Source organism: Nilaparvata lugens, chromosome 11 (assembly GCF_014356525.2).
Source record: "Nilaparvata lugens isolate BPH chromosome 11, ASM1435652v1, whole genome shotgun sequence".
Lineage (NCBI taxonomy): Eukaryota > Metazoa > Arthropoda > Insecta > Hemiptera > Delphacidae > Nilaparvata > Nilaparvata lugens.
The window spans coordinates 43,762,875-43,781,535 of record NC_052514.1 but is presented as its reverse complement, the minus strand read 5'-3'; the positions used below and the strand labels follow the sequence as shown (position 1 = coordinate 43,781,535).

Sequence of the window (18,661 nt, the reverse complement as noted above, 5' to 3'; positions counted from 1 at the left end):
TCATGAAGGTCAGCCATAGAAAAAATATATTATAAGAAGATATCGTCTCATGAAGGTCTGCCTTCTACCATAAAGAAAGGTAGCATAAGGCTCAACTCACACTACCACGACTCGAATCGTAACACTCCAGTCGAGGATACTCCAGTCTCTTTGACCTTACGACTTTTTCGCACATTGTCACTACTTCAGTTCCATGCTACTCTATTTTCTAACCATACTTTATTAAAAATATAAGATCTAATTCGTCACTAATTTGCATGTAACAAATTTTATAATGAATATAATTATTGTCTCATCTAATTCATATTATTGTCTTAATGATAAAACATCACATTCATAAAACATAACCTCACTTACTATGCAACTCAAGTTGAAACTCGACCAACATGTCGAGTCGACGCTCGACTCAGTCTCACAGTCGTGAGATCGCGGAGACTAGAATCGACTGGTCTGAGTGTCACCATTTGAAAACACATGCTGCCTCGAGAAGAGACTAGAGTTGTGTAAGTGTGAGTTGAGCCAAAGAAGATATCCCACGGTATAGGTCGATTTTGTTTCGAATTTCACTGTCAACTCAAGCCGAAAGTCAGATAGTGAGGTCCACGTTATAGTGGCAATGGAGAAAGATAGGAGAAGATAAATAGAGGATAGATGATACCGGTATATCTCATGTAATATTAACTGTTCATTCTTGTTTAAAATGGTCAATAATATTTCATTTGGCATGAAAATATATTTCTCAATGATAGAGTAATACGTTTCCATAAATATTGAGATTGAATATTTGGATAATTTATCATGTTTTTAAATTGTTGAAAAACGATCTTGCAACGTTGTGGAGCTAGAAATGGATAGCGCTATCTGCTTTGTAGAATGATAGACAAGGATAGCAACACCAATGTTAATCAAATACTTCCGTTATAACGTAGATCTCACTAAAGAATTGATATAAATTATTGAGGCGATTCATAATTTTTCTTCATAGCTAACAAACGGTTTTGTAACGATTTATTCTGTTTCACTAGACCAAGTTGTTTGCATTTCTTGTTTCGTTGAAATAGGCTGAATAATATAGTATTATTTACAACTGGAAGACATTTTGTCTTGGAAAACATAATTTCGAACAATATGTTAGCTCACTTACCCATATATTTGCACCCCCAATCTAAATTTATTACTACTACACCTGCTCTAGTACATGGGTTCCCATAGTTGAGTAGGTTAATTCCCGAAAAAAGTTATTTTCATTACTTTTGTAGTAAATTTTATATATTGTATTTTAAAATATGTACATTTTATTAGTTAGATTGCTTGTTTGTATTTTAATGGAAATAAAATCAATTTATTTGATTTTTTAGGTGGCCAACGACATTCGATTTCTGGGGTCGGGACCCCGCTGTGGACTGGGTGAACTCAGTCTGCCCGAGAATGAGCCCGGAAGCAGTATTATGCCAGGTCAGTGAGAGTTATGTTTTATTAAGTTGAAAACTTCATCAACTTGTTTACTGTAGTTACTTTAGTAACTTGTTAACTGTTTTCTTTACTTGAAATGTACGCCACTGATGGCTAGAACCTCGAGTCGTTGTCTGTTTGTAGTTTTGTGTGCATGTACCTTCGATTACTTCTACAGATAAACTTCTTAATATTTGCAACACATTATAGGCTAAAGATCGACTTTTTCTTGAGGATATAACAGGACAACATTAAAAATACATTGAAAAACTTTTGGTGACTTATCATCCAGCTGGCTGTTGATTTATCATCACACAGACTGTTCTTTTAGTGAAAATTTAATGACCGGTGTGTACCGTCAATAATCAAGCCTGGTTGTTTTATAAATTCTACATTGACTAACAACAGTTTTTATCTCATTTTCCCATTTGTAGGTTGAATTGTACCTTCAAGAATCAAGTTGAATGCAAAAGTCAAACATGTTCAACATCTACTTGATTTAAATCAACAAGGTTGATTTAAAAAAATCAACAAAATTTGATAGAGGGTCTACCTACATTGGAATAGTGGATTCTGTTCTGTTCTTGTACATTGGAATAGTGGATTCAAGCTTCTGCTCTTGTAGTCTACATTGGCATAGTGGTTTCAAGTTTTTGTTCTTGAATTCAGGAAAACTTGACTAATGTAGAAGTACATCACTACAGTGACTAACGCCACTGTACGTAGTTGACTATAAAGTTGTATTGGTTGAAGTAGCGGATTTCTGAAATGTCATGAGCGATTTCTCCAACCCAGGGGATCACTATAGTGTGGTTAACGTTATAATGACAGTGTGTGATTTGCAATGGTGTTGCTATCCTTGTCTATCATTCAACAAAGCAGATGGCGCTATCTCTTTCACGCTTTACGATGTTGCCACATCGTTTATCAACAATGTAGAAATTCAACTATTTGAAAAAATATTTCATCTCAATCATGAAAATTTATTATTACATATTTAACAAATATATTCTCTTGAAAAATACAATATGATTAACTATTTTCAACAATAATGAACAGATAAATTCATCAGATAAACCAGTATCAGCTGTTTGGGTGGCAAGGCTGAGATCTGGCAACCCTTTTCTCCTATATTCCTACACTGTCATTATAACGTGGACCTCACTATAGTTTATCTTATTTCTTAATATTCCCATTCGGGAAGGAACAGTTTTGTTCTGTGCCTATTGGTCCTTCCTCAATCATTTTAATGATTTGTTTTTGTTGATTTAAAATAACTTTTATTGATTTTGTTTAGGCAAAGTGAACCCGACGCAGTGCGAAGCAATCACAATGGTGGCCGCTCAGGTGATGGGAAACCACGTGGCAGTGACTGTGGGAGGTAGCAACGGCCATTTTGAACTGAATGTGTTCAAGCCGATGATTGTTAGCAACGTGCTGCGATCCATCAGGCTGCTGGGCGACTCCATGAACGCATTCAACAAGAACTGTGTCGACGGCATTGTCGCCAACGAGGATCGTATTGCCAAACTGTTGCATGAGTCTCTCATGTTGGTCACTGCTCTCAATCCGCATATTGGTACGTGTGTTCATTCATAAAAGTAGTTAATTCATAAAAGTGTAGTGTATTTCATTCATTAAAGTATAGTGTATTTCATTCATTAACGTATAGTGTATTTCATTCATAAAAGTAGCTTGATGTCGACGGCATTATCGCCGAGGATCGCATTGCCAAACTGTTGTACGAGTCTCTGATATTGGTCACTGCTCTCAATCCACATATTGGTATGTGTGTTTCATTCATAAAAGTGGGTGTAGTTCATTCATTAAAGTATAGTGTATTTCATTCATAAAAGTAGCTTGATGTCGACGGCATTATCGCCAACGAGGATCGTATTGCCAAACTGTTGCATGAGTCTCTCATGTTGGTCACTGCTCTCAACCCCATATTGGTACGTGTGTTCATTCATAAAACTAGTGTATTTCATTCATTAAAGTATAGTGTATTTAATTCATAGAAGTAACTTGATGTCGACGGCATTTGATCGCATTGCCAAACTGTTGCATGAGTTCTGGTGTTGGTCACTGCTCTCAATCCACAACCATATTGGTGAAGAACATTTCAAAATAATACATTTCTTCCCTTGTTTTGGAATTCAAGGGCGAGACTACATCAGGCGTTTTCAGACGAATCGGCAGGGCAGGAAGCTCTCCAATTGGCTGATTATCAGCTGATTCCCAAAAGCTAAACCATCAGCCAATCGGAGAGCTTCCTGCCCTAATGTGGTCTCGCCCTTAATCTTTGAAAATGTGACACATATTACAACTAGATTTGTAATGTTGTATAAATTGAAACAGTTTTTGGCATAAGCCTGTTGTGTCATTTCAAGAGTTATAATTTGTCAAGTCAGCAGTCAAGATTTTGCAATTCACAAGTCATGATAAGGGTCAAGCCTTACGAAGCGTTTTTTCTGGCGAGTCGGCAGGGGAATAACAGGCTTAACACCCGAAATTGTTCCTTTCCCAAGTTTAGATAGGAAATGAAAAAAAAATGCAAATTAAATTAAGTGTATTGACTTGGGGTGTGATCAAATTTAATGCGTATATGTGAATTATGCAAGTGCACGTCGAATCATGCATGAGCCGAAAAACAAAATCTGGTAAGTGCCATTGAAACACGTTGTGACTTGCATGTAGCTGTTCACACTGGATGCAACCAAAAGTGCACGCGTTCAGTGTGAGTGTTTCTACTGCTCTTCCCAGATTTTTGTTTCTCATGTACATGCTTGGTCATGCATAACCAAGCGTGCACTTGCTCATATATGCGCATCCAATGTCATCAAACCTTTAAGATGGGACTCGTACACAATAGTAAACAGTGAATAGTTATTTGTGCAACTAGTGCAACTATTGTGCAACTGGGCCTTGAACGGTCAATTAAATCCAGAATATTTTTCAATTTTCAAAAAAATCATGAAATTATTAACAATACTTTCATGGAGCAGGTTTTAAGATATAAATTTGATCGGAATAACTGCTTATAATTTTCAGACTTCTGTAATATGTACATTCTTTAGAATCGCATTTCATAAAATATGACAATAAATCAATTCAAATACATTGCACTCGTAGTTGTCCTACCTGCTAAAACATGGAACGTTTCAATGTGTAGAAAAATAGTTATTTGTGCAACTAGTGCGCAAAGTGACAGTTTGCTGCATCGAAAGAAACGTTTACGCCCGAGCCGTAGGCGAGGGCGGAATGGTTTCTTGAGTGCAGCAAACGAACTTTGTGCACGTATTTCACATTAAATTTTTCCTACAGTTACCATTGAATATGAAAAGTGGGTAATTATGGGTAAAATTGCCTGAATAATGTATGTGTGTTTGAATGGCGGGGGGCAGCTGTGTGGTGTGTGCTGTGGTGGCACTGTGCTGTCGTTGTCCTCCATTATAATATCTACTTAAGAATTAGCGCGTTGTGCTTCGTTGCACCTCTGCTCACTATAGCAGCCACAGCAGTCACTGTTACCAACTTAATTTTGATTTTGCTGCACTGGTGCTCCATATAACCTACTAACTATTTTGCGTTGTCATGCTGCAAATCTGGAGTACGCAAAGTACTCACTTTGCGCACTAGTGCGGAAAAATATAATTCCACAAGTTCTAATTGGACTAAACCCACTCAGCCCGGCCGATTGAGTATGAATAATCCCATAAGAACTCAACGGCATATTATATTTTCCTACAGTTACATTGAAAAGTGGCCATTGCTGCACTGATTACAGAACGCAAAGAATCACTTTTCCGCTCTAGTGCGGGAAAATTTTTTCTGCACTCCAGATTTGCAACATGGCAACGCAAAATACTTAGTAGGTTATATGGAGCAAGAGTGCAGCAAAATCAAAATGAAGTTGGTAACAGTGACTGCTGTGGCTGCTATAGTGAGCAGAGGTGCAACCAAGCACAACGCGCTAATTATTACTATTATATAATTATATCGAGGACAGCAACAGCACAGTGCCACCACAGCACACACCACACAGCTGCCCCCCGCCATTCAAACACTACTAAGTTATTTGATGGATTTCAGGCAATTTTACCCATAATTACCCACTTTTCATATTCAATGGTAACTGTAGGAAAAACTTAATGTGAAATACGTGCGCAAAGTTCCTCTGCTGCACTCAACAAAACAATCCGCCCTCGCCTACGGCTCGGGCGTAAACGTTTCTTTCGGTGCAGCAAACTGTCACTTTGCGCACTAGTTGCACAAATAACTATTTCACTGTGTCACTGTTGTGTGCGAATCCAGCTTAAGGCTGGTCACAAATGTAGCGTTTCACATGTAGTCCAGGCAATGAATGCTCAAAAAACGGTATAGACGGAAATGTTTGGAAGACAATTTTTGACCCCACAGTTCTGTTAAGGGTAATAAGGAGGTAAACATATCAAAAGTCCCCACCCCTACCTCCTGTGCTAAGGGGGTGGGGGTGGTTTGAAGGTACCATTTTTTGGTTTCTCGCATAAAAGTCAAAAACTATGTATCTTAAGGACTTGACTAAAAGGAAAACTGTTCCTTTCCAAATTTAGATAGAAATTGTCCAAAAATAGGTTATGTTTACACTTTATGATTTTTGTCCAATTTATCAGCTGATTCCTGAACACCTATTTTGATTCCTATCAGTCTATTGGAGAGCTTCCTGACCTGCCAACTCATCTGAAATAGTTATTTGTGCAACTAGTGCGCAAAGTGACAGTTTGCTGCACCGAAAGAAACGTTTACGCCCGAGCCGTAGGCGAGGGCGGAATGGTTTCTTGAGTGCAGCAGAGGAACTTTGCGCACGTATTTCACATTAAGTTTTTCCTACAGTTACCATTGAATATGAAAAGTGGGTAATTATGGGTAAAATTGCCTGAAATCCATCAAATGTTTTTCTGTGTAATTTTATTGTTGATAAAAACCTTAATCCTAAAATCCCAAAGTCCTCGTTGTCCTTGGTTATAATATCCAATACTAATAATTAGCGCGTTGTGCTTCGTTGCACCTCTGCTCACTATAGCAGCCACAGCAGTCACTGTTACCAACTTCATTTTGATTTGGCTGCACTGTTGCTCCATATAACCTACTAAGTATTTTGCGTTGCCATGTTGCAAATCTGGAGTGCAGAAAAATTTTTCCCGCACTAGAGCGGAAAAGTGATTCTTTGCGTTCTGTAATCAGTGCAGCAATGGCCACTTTTCAACGTAACTGTAGGAAAAGAAAATTTTGTATGGCTTGGCCCTAATATCAAAGTGTGATTTTATATACTGAGACAATATTATGAATAATAATAATGAATAAATTGTACAATATGGAATAAATGAAATGCACATCACTACGTTGTAAACTCAATTGACTTTTCATGAACTAAGTTAACCTTTGATTTGATTTTGTTTACAGGTTACGACAAGGCAGCTACTATTGCCAAGACAGCGCACAAGGAGAACTCCACCCTGAAGGAAACGGCCATTAAGCTGGGTTACCTGACCGCCGAGCAATTCGACCAATGGGTTAAACCAGAAGACATGTTGGGACCTTCCAAGTGAATCAACAACCAGTTCATTTCATAAAAAGTGCCTGTTGGAGGTGTCAAATTGTAGAGAAACTTGCTGAAAAGACGGTATCCTAGCAGCTGAAGGTTTTCTCAATGGTTGCTATCCTGGTTCGAACCAACAGCAAAGTGTAATTCATTGGAAAATGTAACTTATCCAAAATTTGTCTTCAATTTTTTGATTCAGTTCAAGAGATATCGCGTTGAAAATATGAATTACTTGAAACCAATATAGAATTAAATGTTGTGTTTGTCCCTAGGTCTATTTCGCAAGAGAAGAAATTTGTTTTTCAGTGTTCAAATATGTCTATTTTTGAGAAACTATCTTGCTTTCACTACCCACTTATCTTTTCAAACAAAAACGTTTCTAGCATGTCGAAAATTTCATGTTTTCTGTTCGAAATGAGCTTGGTTTGTCTACCTGCAGCTCTCTCTGTCTGATAAATAGTATCAGACATAAAATAGACAAAAAACATGTATGTCTATCTTAAACAGTCTCTCTCTCTGTCATTAATAATTATTTATTCATATGGTTGGAGAAAGTGAAAATGATTTGGTATACAAGTAAATAATTGTCAGATATCAACCCAACTGATGAAATAGGTTGATGAAGATTAAGTAAATTTATACAGCATTAATTTTACAATGTACCAATATCGATGATTATTCGATTAAACCGTTATTATTTCCCAGAGGACAACACATATTGCATGGCTATACAATAATATATTCCATATATGGAATCACTGTGTTATACAAGTAAAGCTTTCACATGGTTATGGTATTTATTTATCCGATTGATAACTTTCATATTTACTATGAATGCTTGTTAAAACTGTTGTACAGCAATAAACTGTTGTTTTATTCTAAAGATGTTGTTTCAATTCATTGAATATTAATTTGTCCTAACCCATTGCTATACAACGATGATAGCCAAAAGTTCTGGAATTACAATTATATTTCTACTGGTCAAAAAGATTCATCATTTGAAGATGAAAATTACTGAAATATTATGATGTCATTGATATCACAGCAATTAATTCAACGAAATTCCAATTAATATGCTATCAAATACCTTGAATACGTCTGAAACTGCTAATATTGTCAACAGGGAGAAAAGCTAGCAAGAAAATCGACTGAAGATACTTTATTTTGTTATAAAATAACACTCATAAATTGCAATAATTATTGATAGAAGATAATCATGTTTATTCTAATAATTATTAGGTACTTTCCAATCAAATAATTTCTTTAGATAAAATACATTTTATATTATATAGGTTAATCATGGAAGACATGGAAAAGACATATGAATTTCAGGTTTTAGAAACTCGACTGATTATCATGAATAATAATCCCAATTTGAAATACATAATGCAAGATCAATACTTTTCCTCCACCTACTGTCTAGAGTGATTACTTTACTCCCTTGAACATAATACTGAAGTGTCACTTTTTCGCTCTCGGGACAAAAACAGAAACTCCTTAGGGCGTAAAGGTAACTCCATTTAAATAACATGGGAAGCATCTCTATTTCAAAAACTTACATTTGAAATAGGTTAGACGGTCTAGACTCAGATGAGGAAACATAATAGAAGTGTCCGTCATTGAGTCAACTGAATTCAATACCTCAAGCAAAAATTAATGTGATCAACTCATGAAATATATGTTTGTATGATATTACATACTCAATATTAGTAGACGATAAAAATTTATACATATTTTTAAATATTTTATTCTCTTCAAAATACCAGCCAAAAAATATTTTTCATCTGATTCAAATCTGAAACGCGCGAACTGGAGTCAGCCATTGCTGATAGTCGGCCAGCTGATGATAGTTACAACTTTTGCCGATAGATAGCGCAATCGGCAGTGCCAACCAGACGACCGGTTTTTAGATTTTAGGTTATGTTGTAAAAGAAAACATTGTCATGAATAACGTGAGTTATTAAAATTATTTGATTTGCAGTTTATATAAAAAAATGTAGGTGGAGGAAAAATGTTGTGTACATCATGAGTGAAAAATTCTCCCTCAGGGAAATTGTTGCCCTCGGCTTCGCCTCAGGCTTCAAAATTTTCCCCTCAGGGAGAAAAAGCGGTACTTTTCACTCTAGATATACCTACAAATAACTATTACTAGCCTAGATGAGAATAGAATTTTATAGAGTAGCCTTACATATATTTTCTTACAAATATAGTAGCCTTACAAATATGATTCAATATTTAGAAGTTGTAAATTTTTCAAAATGCAATTTAAAATATTCTATAAATCTAAACAATCTGGAAACTGCTCAAAAATGGAAGACTTATTTCATTTGTAAAATAAAGTATGTTTTCGATTCAACATATTGTATTCTAATGACAAGGAACTGTTAATTTGGCTATTAAAGAGGTAATCCAAGGTCTATAGAAATAAACCTTGAGGTAATCTAATTAAAACCCCATTTCAGAATAATGATTTCCAATCAATTAGAATATTCAAAGTAAAATATCATGAAATATTATAAGTAAACTTTACTTATTGATTTTTCAAATATATATATATATATATATATATATATATATATATATATATATATATTTGAAAAATTAATGAGTAAAGTTTACTATTATATATATATATATATTTTTTTTATATATCCTTTATTTTTATTATAACGTTGGAAGTGCTTAACGTTGGTTGATATTTTGTCTACCAGAATAATATACACCAGAACAGTTCGAAACAGTTCGGATAAACGGTGGTCACACATGGTATGATTTTTTGGAACTGCTTCAGTGTGGTCAAACATTGTATGATTTTTTGGAACGCTTGTTTCTCTTTCCTTAGACGAGTCGAATACGAAAGCCAAATACAGTGATATCAATATTAATAACACAGATATTGCCACAGCGATTCAAGCGGCATCATGAAAACTTGTGCTGCAGTACCGCCACATATTGCCAAAAACTTCCTTAGTCTGATCCAACATTTCGAAACTGGTGTATACTCTGTTCTGGTGTATAATTTTATCTGGTGTATATTATTCCTGTGGACAAAATATCAACCAACGTTAAGCACTTCCAACGTTATAACAAAAATAAAGGATATATCTCAATGTATATATCCTTTATTTTTATTATAACGTCATTTTTTTGCTTAAAGTTGGTAAGATATTTTGTCCACCTGAATAATATACACCAGATAATTATACACCAGAACAGATTATACACCAGTTTCAAAATGTTGGATCAGACCAAGGAAGTTATTGGCAATATGTGACAGTACTGCAGCACAAGTTTCCATGATGCCGCTTGAATCGCTGTGGCAATATCTGTGTTTCTAGTATTGATATCACTGTATTTGGCTTTCGTATTCGACTCGTCTAAGAAAAGAGAAACAAGCGTTCCAAAAAATCATACCATGTTTGACCACACTGAAGCAGTTCCAAAAAATCATACCATGTGTAACCACCGTTTATCCGAACTGTTTCGAACTGTTCTGGTGTATATTATTATGGTGGACAAAATATCAACCAACGTTATAATAAAAAAAGGATATATATATATAATAGAAAACATTACTTATTAATTATTCACACGAAAGACGCGAATGACGCATTATCACGTCTGAACTACTGAACTGATCAACTTGAAATTTTGTAAAACATTTTTTAATTTACCGAGGAAGGCTTATTTTCAGTACTATAAAACTTCAGTTTGTCAAGTTTACTATAATTTGTCAGGTTTTCAGTTAAAGTTTTCTGTCAGTCAAGTTTTCGTTTCTTCATAATACGGTACTTTTAATATGGCACTCTGTCATCGTTCATCCAAAAGACTAAGTAATAAGTAAAAAGGTTTCTTAGAATATTTGTCAGCCTTGAATATTATTAGTTTGTTTACAAATAAAACTATACGCCTCTAATGTATTCAACTTTGAATATATTTTTCCACTGTTATTTACGTTTCTATTAATTCTGTAGGCTACTCATTTCTTATTCAACTGTTAAATTGCTATGTTTTATATATATATAACTATATATATAACTATATTGCTATATATAACCCCATTTCAGAATAATGATTTCCAATCAATTAGAATATTCAAAGTAAAATATCATAAAATATTATAAGTAAACTATACTTATTAATTTTTCAAATACAGTATCTATATCATGAAGTATCAGTTCATATTTTTTCATGAATGGATCAATCCACACAAGTATTAATAAAGACAACGTATTTTTGTTGACAACGCCAATATTTAGTGCACGCTCTTATAATTTCGGTTGTGAATTTTTCAATGCATGAAACTGATTTATGTTTTCATGTTTCTAAACGTTGTTTATTGATTTGGCAATAAATTTTATTTGTTTTGAACAACAACCATTCATATTACACTGAGGATTTGGAATGATATACAATATTCTCAGAGACCCGTTTCAGTAAAATTACAAATTACTTTGATAACTTCAAATAAAATACTCAAAATGCCATACTGAAGACTAGACTCACTCTACAAACAGGCAACTCAATCCACCTCTCTTCAATAATAGTTCAATTGAAAATGTGACTGGTAAAGGAAACTGAATTCCAGCACACATAATGAAAAGTAAAGTTGACTATCCTCTCAGTGTATCACAAGTTGTATCACCTCATATTTGGAGTGTATCTTCTCATGAATAAATGAATTGATAAAGTTTATGAAGATTCAAGTTATAAAGTTATTATGAAACAGGTCTCTGACACTTGGTTGCTTCACTGCATAACAGGCATGGCTACAGAGGCCTTTGAATGTGTGACGTCACTCTCACGCCACAGTTGCGTTACGGTTTTCGTCTGCGTGTAAAACTGAACGCCCTGCTTGCCGTAGAAGTGGCAATCGCCCCTAAACGAACCTCGGCTGCCCGTAAACGAAAACATCGGTAACGGCACCGGAATCGGAACGTTTATGCCCACCTGAAATTGATGCGGAATGTGTTAATTATAAACAAACTATATACGGTACAAAAATTACAAGTGGAAATATTGTGATCTATAATATATTCATAACTCACTTTATTCTAAACAACATGGGATAAGATTATATTGAATGCGTATAAGTGCACGGCAGATGAGCCGAAACAAAATCTGGAAAGTGCAATTGAAACACGTTGAAAATTGGCTGTAGCTGCTCACACTGAACGCAACCAGAAAGTGCACGCGTTTAGTGTGAGTGTTGTTATTGCTCTTTTCAAATTTTGTTTCTCATCTGCGCGCTTGGTCATGCATAACCACGCGTGCACTATCACATATACGCATTCAATGTGATCATACCCATACGTATTTCAAGTTCAGGTTATGTATGATCAGCAGATAAGAATAATAAATTATGATAATGATATAAATTGTATGTGTAGTTGAGAAGTTGGTATCGTGTAATTATTCATATTAAATGAAAATAGTGATGTAAAATTCCCGGGAATTTAAGATCGAGTAAATATTCCCAGGGAATTTAAAGGGACTATTCCCAAAAATCATAAATTCCCGGGAATTTATGGGAACTTGAGGAAATTTATGATTTATTTCATTAAAAATGACCGAAAAAGACGTTTTTTGTTGCACATGGTCTCAATCACCTCTTATACAACAGATTTATGTAAGAAATATAAGGATGAATAGCTTATAAATTGTAGTAAGTTCAAAGAAAACAGTAATTTAAAGTTCATAGACTGAAACTGAAAGAGAAATAAACACTCAATAAATCATTCAATTGCACCACTATTATCATGCTACTTTCATGTCCTACAAGTTGAATAATATTTTTTTACTTACTAATAAATGCCTGTAAATCAGGTAAACAAAGTCAATTTAACTTCCATTGTATGATTTTATTCAATTTCTCCGCACAAAAATAATTTACCCCCTAAATAAAGATTAGAGTAGAATAGCCTATAAATCCAAAAATTAGACATTAACAAATACAGCAAAATAGGCTAAACTTGAACAAGGAGCATACTCGAGTTTAATTCAATATTGAAAAAAAACTATTCCACAGCTCACAACCTTTCAAGAGTCATTGTGGCTCAGATAACTTGTAATAAGATACTACTCCAGGCAACGAATGCTCAAAAATATGTAGAGGGAAAAGTTTGGAACCCAATTTTTGACTTCGCAGTCCTTTTAAGGATAGTGAGGGGGTAAGCATATGAAAAGTTCTCACTCCTACCACACTCAACACTAAAACTGCTATAAAAATTGATGGAAAGCATAAAATGATGAAATAATACATTAAATTGAAGAGAATTGAATGCTCTACAACTCACTGTCTTTCAAATACTCCTATAGTCCAGCCAATGTATGATTATAGAGGAAAAATTTTGGAAGACAATTTTTGACCCCGTAGCTCTTCTTTTAAGGATAGTAAGGGAGTAATCATATTGAAAGTCCTCACTACTACCCCCTGTATAAAAAATTACATTTTTTCGATGCATTGTTGTTGAGTAATAAGCCCTGAAAGTGCAAAAAGTTGGAAGAATAACTGTCTTTTCAAAGATTTTACACTTTAAAAAGTGAATATCTCAAAAACTAAAGAAGATATCATAATTCTCTACTGTACAAAACTTGTAGCAAATTTATCTAGCTTAATTTTTACTCAGTTATCCATGTCGCTGAAAAGCATTGTTTCCCAGTTACATGCGTGTCAGCCAGAAATGAAAAAATGCAACTTTTAAACTACCCTCATCCCTTAAGCTCAAGGAGTAGGGATAAGGACTTTTGATATGTTCACCTTCTAACTAATTCAAACAGAGCTGCGAAGTCAAATATTGTGTTCCAAACATTCCCTCCCAATTTCCCTGACAATGATCTATTGTTGAACTGAAGATTCCACACTCAACACTATAACGGCTGCAACAATCATTGGGAGATGCGTAAAATAATGAGACCATAGATGAAATTGGAGAGAATATAATGTTCTATTAGCCTATGATTTTTTTTTTCTTTCTTTATTCAAAAAAATAATTAAACAATCAAATGCATTCCAAAAATCAAATACAATATTGTTTCCTAATTTCTAATATGTGTTCCCTATAGGCTACCCTGTGTGGGGACACTTGAATATATATAATAAAATATTTATTACAAATTTAAATATTATATCATGAAGAACATAATAATTGAATATGGTATTATATTGAAATAAATCAATATGTCAATATTTATAATCATTCTTGCACACATTCATACGCACACACATTCACATATGCGCACACATTCATACGCACACACATTCACACATGCGCACAAACACACACACACACACACACACACACACACTTACACAAAACTTAAAACTATGTACGGAGTGGTTGCTGTTTTTTTTTCATATTTAGTTCAATTTTATTCATAGTTAACGTTTCGTTTTTTTTCAAAGTGCTGATGTAATTAGACCATAAATGAATGCGTTTTGAAGAAAGAGACAGTGATTGAAATTTGATACTGTCTTACTGTTTACGCATACCGGACGGGATTTGTGAGTTCAATGATCTTTGATTGTTGCAGTGTTCATGTCGTGTAATGTGTAAATTATAATAAATTTAGACCTATATTAATTTAGTAAAAAAATCATTCGGGTTGTCTAGTTGTAAAATGAATTTCTTGATTTCTTTTCTAAATAACTGACGTGACGTTATTTTCATTGTTGTTACTGGAAGTGAATTGAATATTTTTATAGCTATGTATTTGAAGTGTCGTCTGGAATGTTCTAATCTTGGTTTTGGGAGGTTAATGTCCTGTGAATTCCTGAGGTTTATTCTTTCTCTCATCTGTTGAATATCGAAATTATTTTCAGCTAAATCCAGCAATGCTTTGAATAGAAAAGAATGTCTCACTGATAATATTGATAGTTCTCTGAAGAGCATCATTGAACTATATTGTTTAGGTTTATTACAAATTATTTTTAATATATGTTTCTGACCAGTAATCACAGGTTTAATATGAACATTGTATGCACTCCCATAGCATATTATTCCATAATTTATTCTAGAACCAATAATTGCATGGTATAATTGTAACAATACTTCTTTTGGACATAGCTGTCTGAGGTAATAGAACTTCCTTATGTATACAAATAACTCATTTTTTATCTTCTGTACATGATCTGACCAAGTGAGTAATATGAGTAAATATGATTAGCACGAATTTTTTCAATGAATCGCTTTAAGGCCAAAAAGATGAAAAAATCGGTGCCGGAAGGGTTTTTCTTCAAAATGTGATACCTTAGAGAGCTCATACCTAGAAAACTATGAGAGATATGGAAAAATGTTGGAAATGAAACTTGTAGGATAATTTGTGAGCTCCAATATTATGATGTGTTGGACAAAAATTTCCGAAAGACGCGTATTGTTCGAGATATATGCAAAAAAAATGTGGCACTTTCAAACCACCCCCACCACCATAGCACAGGGGGTAGGAGTGACGACTTCTGATATGTTCACCCCCTTACTACCCTTAAAAGAGCTACGGGTTCAAAAATTGTTCCAAAATTTTCCCTCTAATCTTTCATTGACTGGGCTCTTCAAGTATTTAAAAGACAGTGAGTGAGTGAGCAAAAAGAGGCTCAAAGAGGTTTATTGATTATATCAATGTAAAATGTGGCTGAGCTTGATCGATATCAAATAGAATGATGATTTATTGATTATATTGATGTAAAATATGAGTGGTTTTGATCAATTTCAATCATTTTTAGAACAATTTTATAAATTCCCTCAAATTCCCAAAATTTCTTGGCCTCGGAAATATTGCCAAATCATAAGTTCCTTCCCACTGGGAATATTCCCGATCCACATCACTAAATGAAAAAGACTAAGAAATTGTCAAAAAACCACAGATTTATTGATACTTAGAAAGACCGGTTTCGGTTATTACATCATTGTCAATCTCTGTTTATCCGAGATTGACAATGGTGTAATAACAGGAATTGATAATCTGATAAACAGAGATTGACAAAGGTGTATTAACCGAAACCGATCTTTCTAAGTATCAATAAATTTCTTAGTCTTTTTCATTTAATATAAATTATAGCTTATTCATAAAAATGAAAGCCAACAATTTTTTTCTTTCATGATTTATACTGTATAGCATCTAGTTAAAGACTAATAAGCTATTCTATTTTGACTTATATTTATAATAGTAAAATTTATATTAATAATTGATTTTAATTGTAAAAGCCAACAATAACATAAATTTTGCGCTTATATACACAAAAAAGAGATGAATCATATCTGTTAATTGTTGAACAAGTAGATACCAGTACACAATGCTTTCACTAAAACCATAGAGAAACAATAGCGTAAGTAGATATCCCATGATATAGGGCGTTTATGTCGCAACTTTTACTGTTATCTCAAGCCGATTACTGTTGATTATTGTCAAATTTTACTGTTTTGTTGGGGTGAGAGTGTATGAACGGCACACTATGAGAGACGATCAGTGTCACACAGCTTCACGGGAAAGATTTACATGAACTAGCGGCTTGAGATAACAGTAAAAGTTGCGACATAAACGCCCTATACCATGGGATATCTACTTACGCTATTGTTTCTCTATGCTAACACTGGATCACGTACTGTTTGTGATTATACATTTCAATCTATGACAATGATGTTATAGTGTGGTCCACGTTATAATGACAGTATTTGATTACCATTGGTGTAGCTATCATTTGACAAAGCAGATAGCGCTATACTTTTCTAACTCCGCAACGTTGCCACATCGTTTTTCAACAATGTAGAAATATAAATAACAAAATATTTATTATTAATCATGAAAATTTTTTATATCTTAGAAAAATATATTTTCTTGACGAATAAAAGATAACTGATCATTTTAAACAAGAATGAACTGTTAATATTAAATCAGGTATACGGGTATCAGCTATCCTCTATAGATGGCAGTGGCAAGGCAGAGAATCGGCAGCGCTGTTCTCCTATCTTGCCATAAGATAGGCCTTCTTCTTCTTCTTCTTCTTCTTCTTCTTCTTCTTCTTCAACATCTTATTCTTCTTCTTCTTCTTCTTCAACATCTTATTCTTCTTCTTCTCTTCCTCCTTCTCCTTCTCCTCTTCCTCCTCCCCCTTCTTCTTCTTCTTCTTCAACATCTTATTCTTCTTCTTCTCTTCCTCCTTCTTCAACATCTTATTCTTCTTCTTCTTCTCCAACATCTTATTCTTCTTCTTCTTCTCTTTCTCCTTCTTCTCCTTCTCCTCTTCCTCCTCCCCCTTCTTCTTCTTCTCTTGTTGTTCTTCTTCTTCCTCTTCTTTCTCCACTGCTATTATAGCGTGTTATTCACTATAGTAGGCCTGTTGCTTTCGCCCAGTCATATATCTATTATGATTTGTAATTGTATTGATGAACAATGAATGAATGAATTAATGAATGAATCTGACCTGTCCAACATCAATTTCCTGCGTGAACTTCCGAGCGGTGGCTCCATTGTTGGTAAAAATGGCGGTTCCATTGCCATATGGATTATTGTTCACTATTTCAATGGCTTCATCTAGAGTGTCAGCGAATAAAACCACCAAAACCGGACCGAAGATCTCTTCTTTGTAACACTTCATGTGAGGCTGCAAAATGCAAAAAGTTTTAGAAATACTGTAGTCACAAGAAGTCAAGAAACAATTATATTTCTACTCATATTATTTAATAGACATGTGTCGGCCCATCAGTTATCATTAAAGGACTCGCCACACCAAGCTCGCCAGTACCGCCGAGGTAGTACCGCTGGTGGTAGTTTTCTCGGCTGAGCACGCCACACCGAAAAACGTCCGCTAGCGGTAGTCTCCGAGTAGTGAGTCTAGTAGTGGGGGGAGGGCGTGACTTCAGCACTCAGCACTGCGCTACCTCTTCGAATCGCCTGCCATGTATTCAGGTTGAGCGCGCCACACTGAGCTCGCTTTGTCCGCCGTACTACCTCTCAGCGAACTTTTGTTGAATCGCCTAGCAGGCGGTCGTAGGTGGTAGTGCGCCGTACTACCGCCGCGGTAGCGAACTCGGTGTGGCGCGCTCAACCTGAATACATGGCTAGCGATTTTTAAAACTTCGCTACCGCCGCGGTAGCGAGCTTGGTGTGGCGTGCCCTTAACATTACAAACTGGACCGAAGATCTCTTCATTGTAGCACTTCATGCAAGTCTGCTAAATGCAAGAAGTCTAAAGGCTAGGCAAACACCAGTCAGTCAAGACAAGACAAGACATGGTCAGACACAATACTTCACATAGTTGCTTATGAAGCAACACACACCGATTAGTCATTGCAATTAGACATGTCTTCATAAGCAACTATGTGAAGTATTGTGACTAAACGTGTCTGATCATGTCTTGTCTTGTCTTGACTAACTGGTGTGTGCCTAGCCTAAGCAATACTTTATTTCATTTATTTGCAATACAAATGAGACGAATGTAATAACATTGGTAGATAAAATAATAAGGTAGTCCTTGTGCTATTTTTTCTTCCAAATTTGTAGGTGACACAGTCCAAGATGAGGTTAGAATTTCACGTGTACAATTTTCACAAAATTCTAGTCGAAAATAAACATGAAAACTATAAATTTTGAATTTAGATGGCTTGAATTAATAAATTGATAAGAAATATTCCA

General features: G+C 34.8%; 2 protein-coding genes across 2 annotated transcripts in view; one reads left to right on the top strand and one right to left on the bottom strand.

Annotated features, from left to right (window-relative positions):
• Positions 1-7,916, top strand: part of LOC111059684 (fumarate hydratase, mitochondrial) — a 36,478-nt gene extending 28,562 nt beyond the window's left edge. Inside the window, exons 7-9 of the mRNA XM_039438485.1 lie at positions 1,359-1,455; positions 2,750-3,031; positions 6,895-7,916. Of these exons, the coding sequence (XP_039294419.1) occupies positions 1,359-1,455; positions 2,750-3,031; positions 6,895-7,040 (525 nt within the window). The 3' untranslated portion in view covers positions 7,041-7,916. The remainder of the gene's footprint in view (positions 1-1,358; positions 1,456-2,749; positions 3,032-6,894) is intronic.
• A 1,800-nt stretch (positions 7,917-9,716) lies between these two features.
• The window catches only part of LOC111058571 (probable methylmalonate-semialdehyde dehydrogenase [acylating], mitochondrial), a 47,153-nt gene continuing 38,208 nt past the window's right edge, over positions 9,717-18,661 (bottom strand). Inside the window, 2 exon segments of the mRNA XM_039438487.1 lie at positions 9,717-11,983; positions 17,451-17,630. Coding sequence (XP_039294421.1) covers positions 11,783-11,983; positions 17,451-17,630 — 381 coding nt within the window. The 3' untranslated portion in view covers positions 9,717-11,782.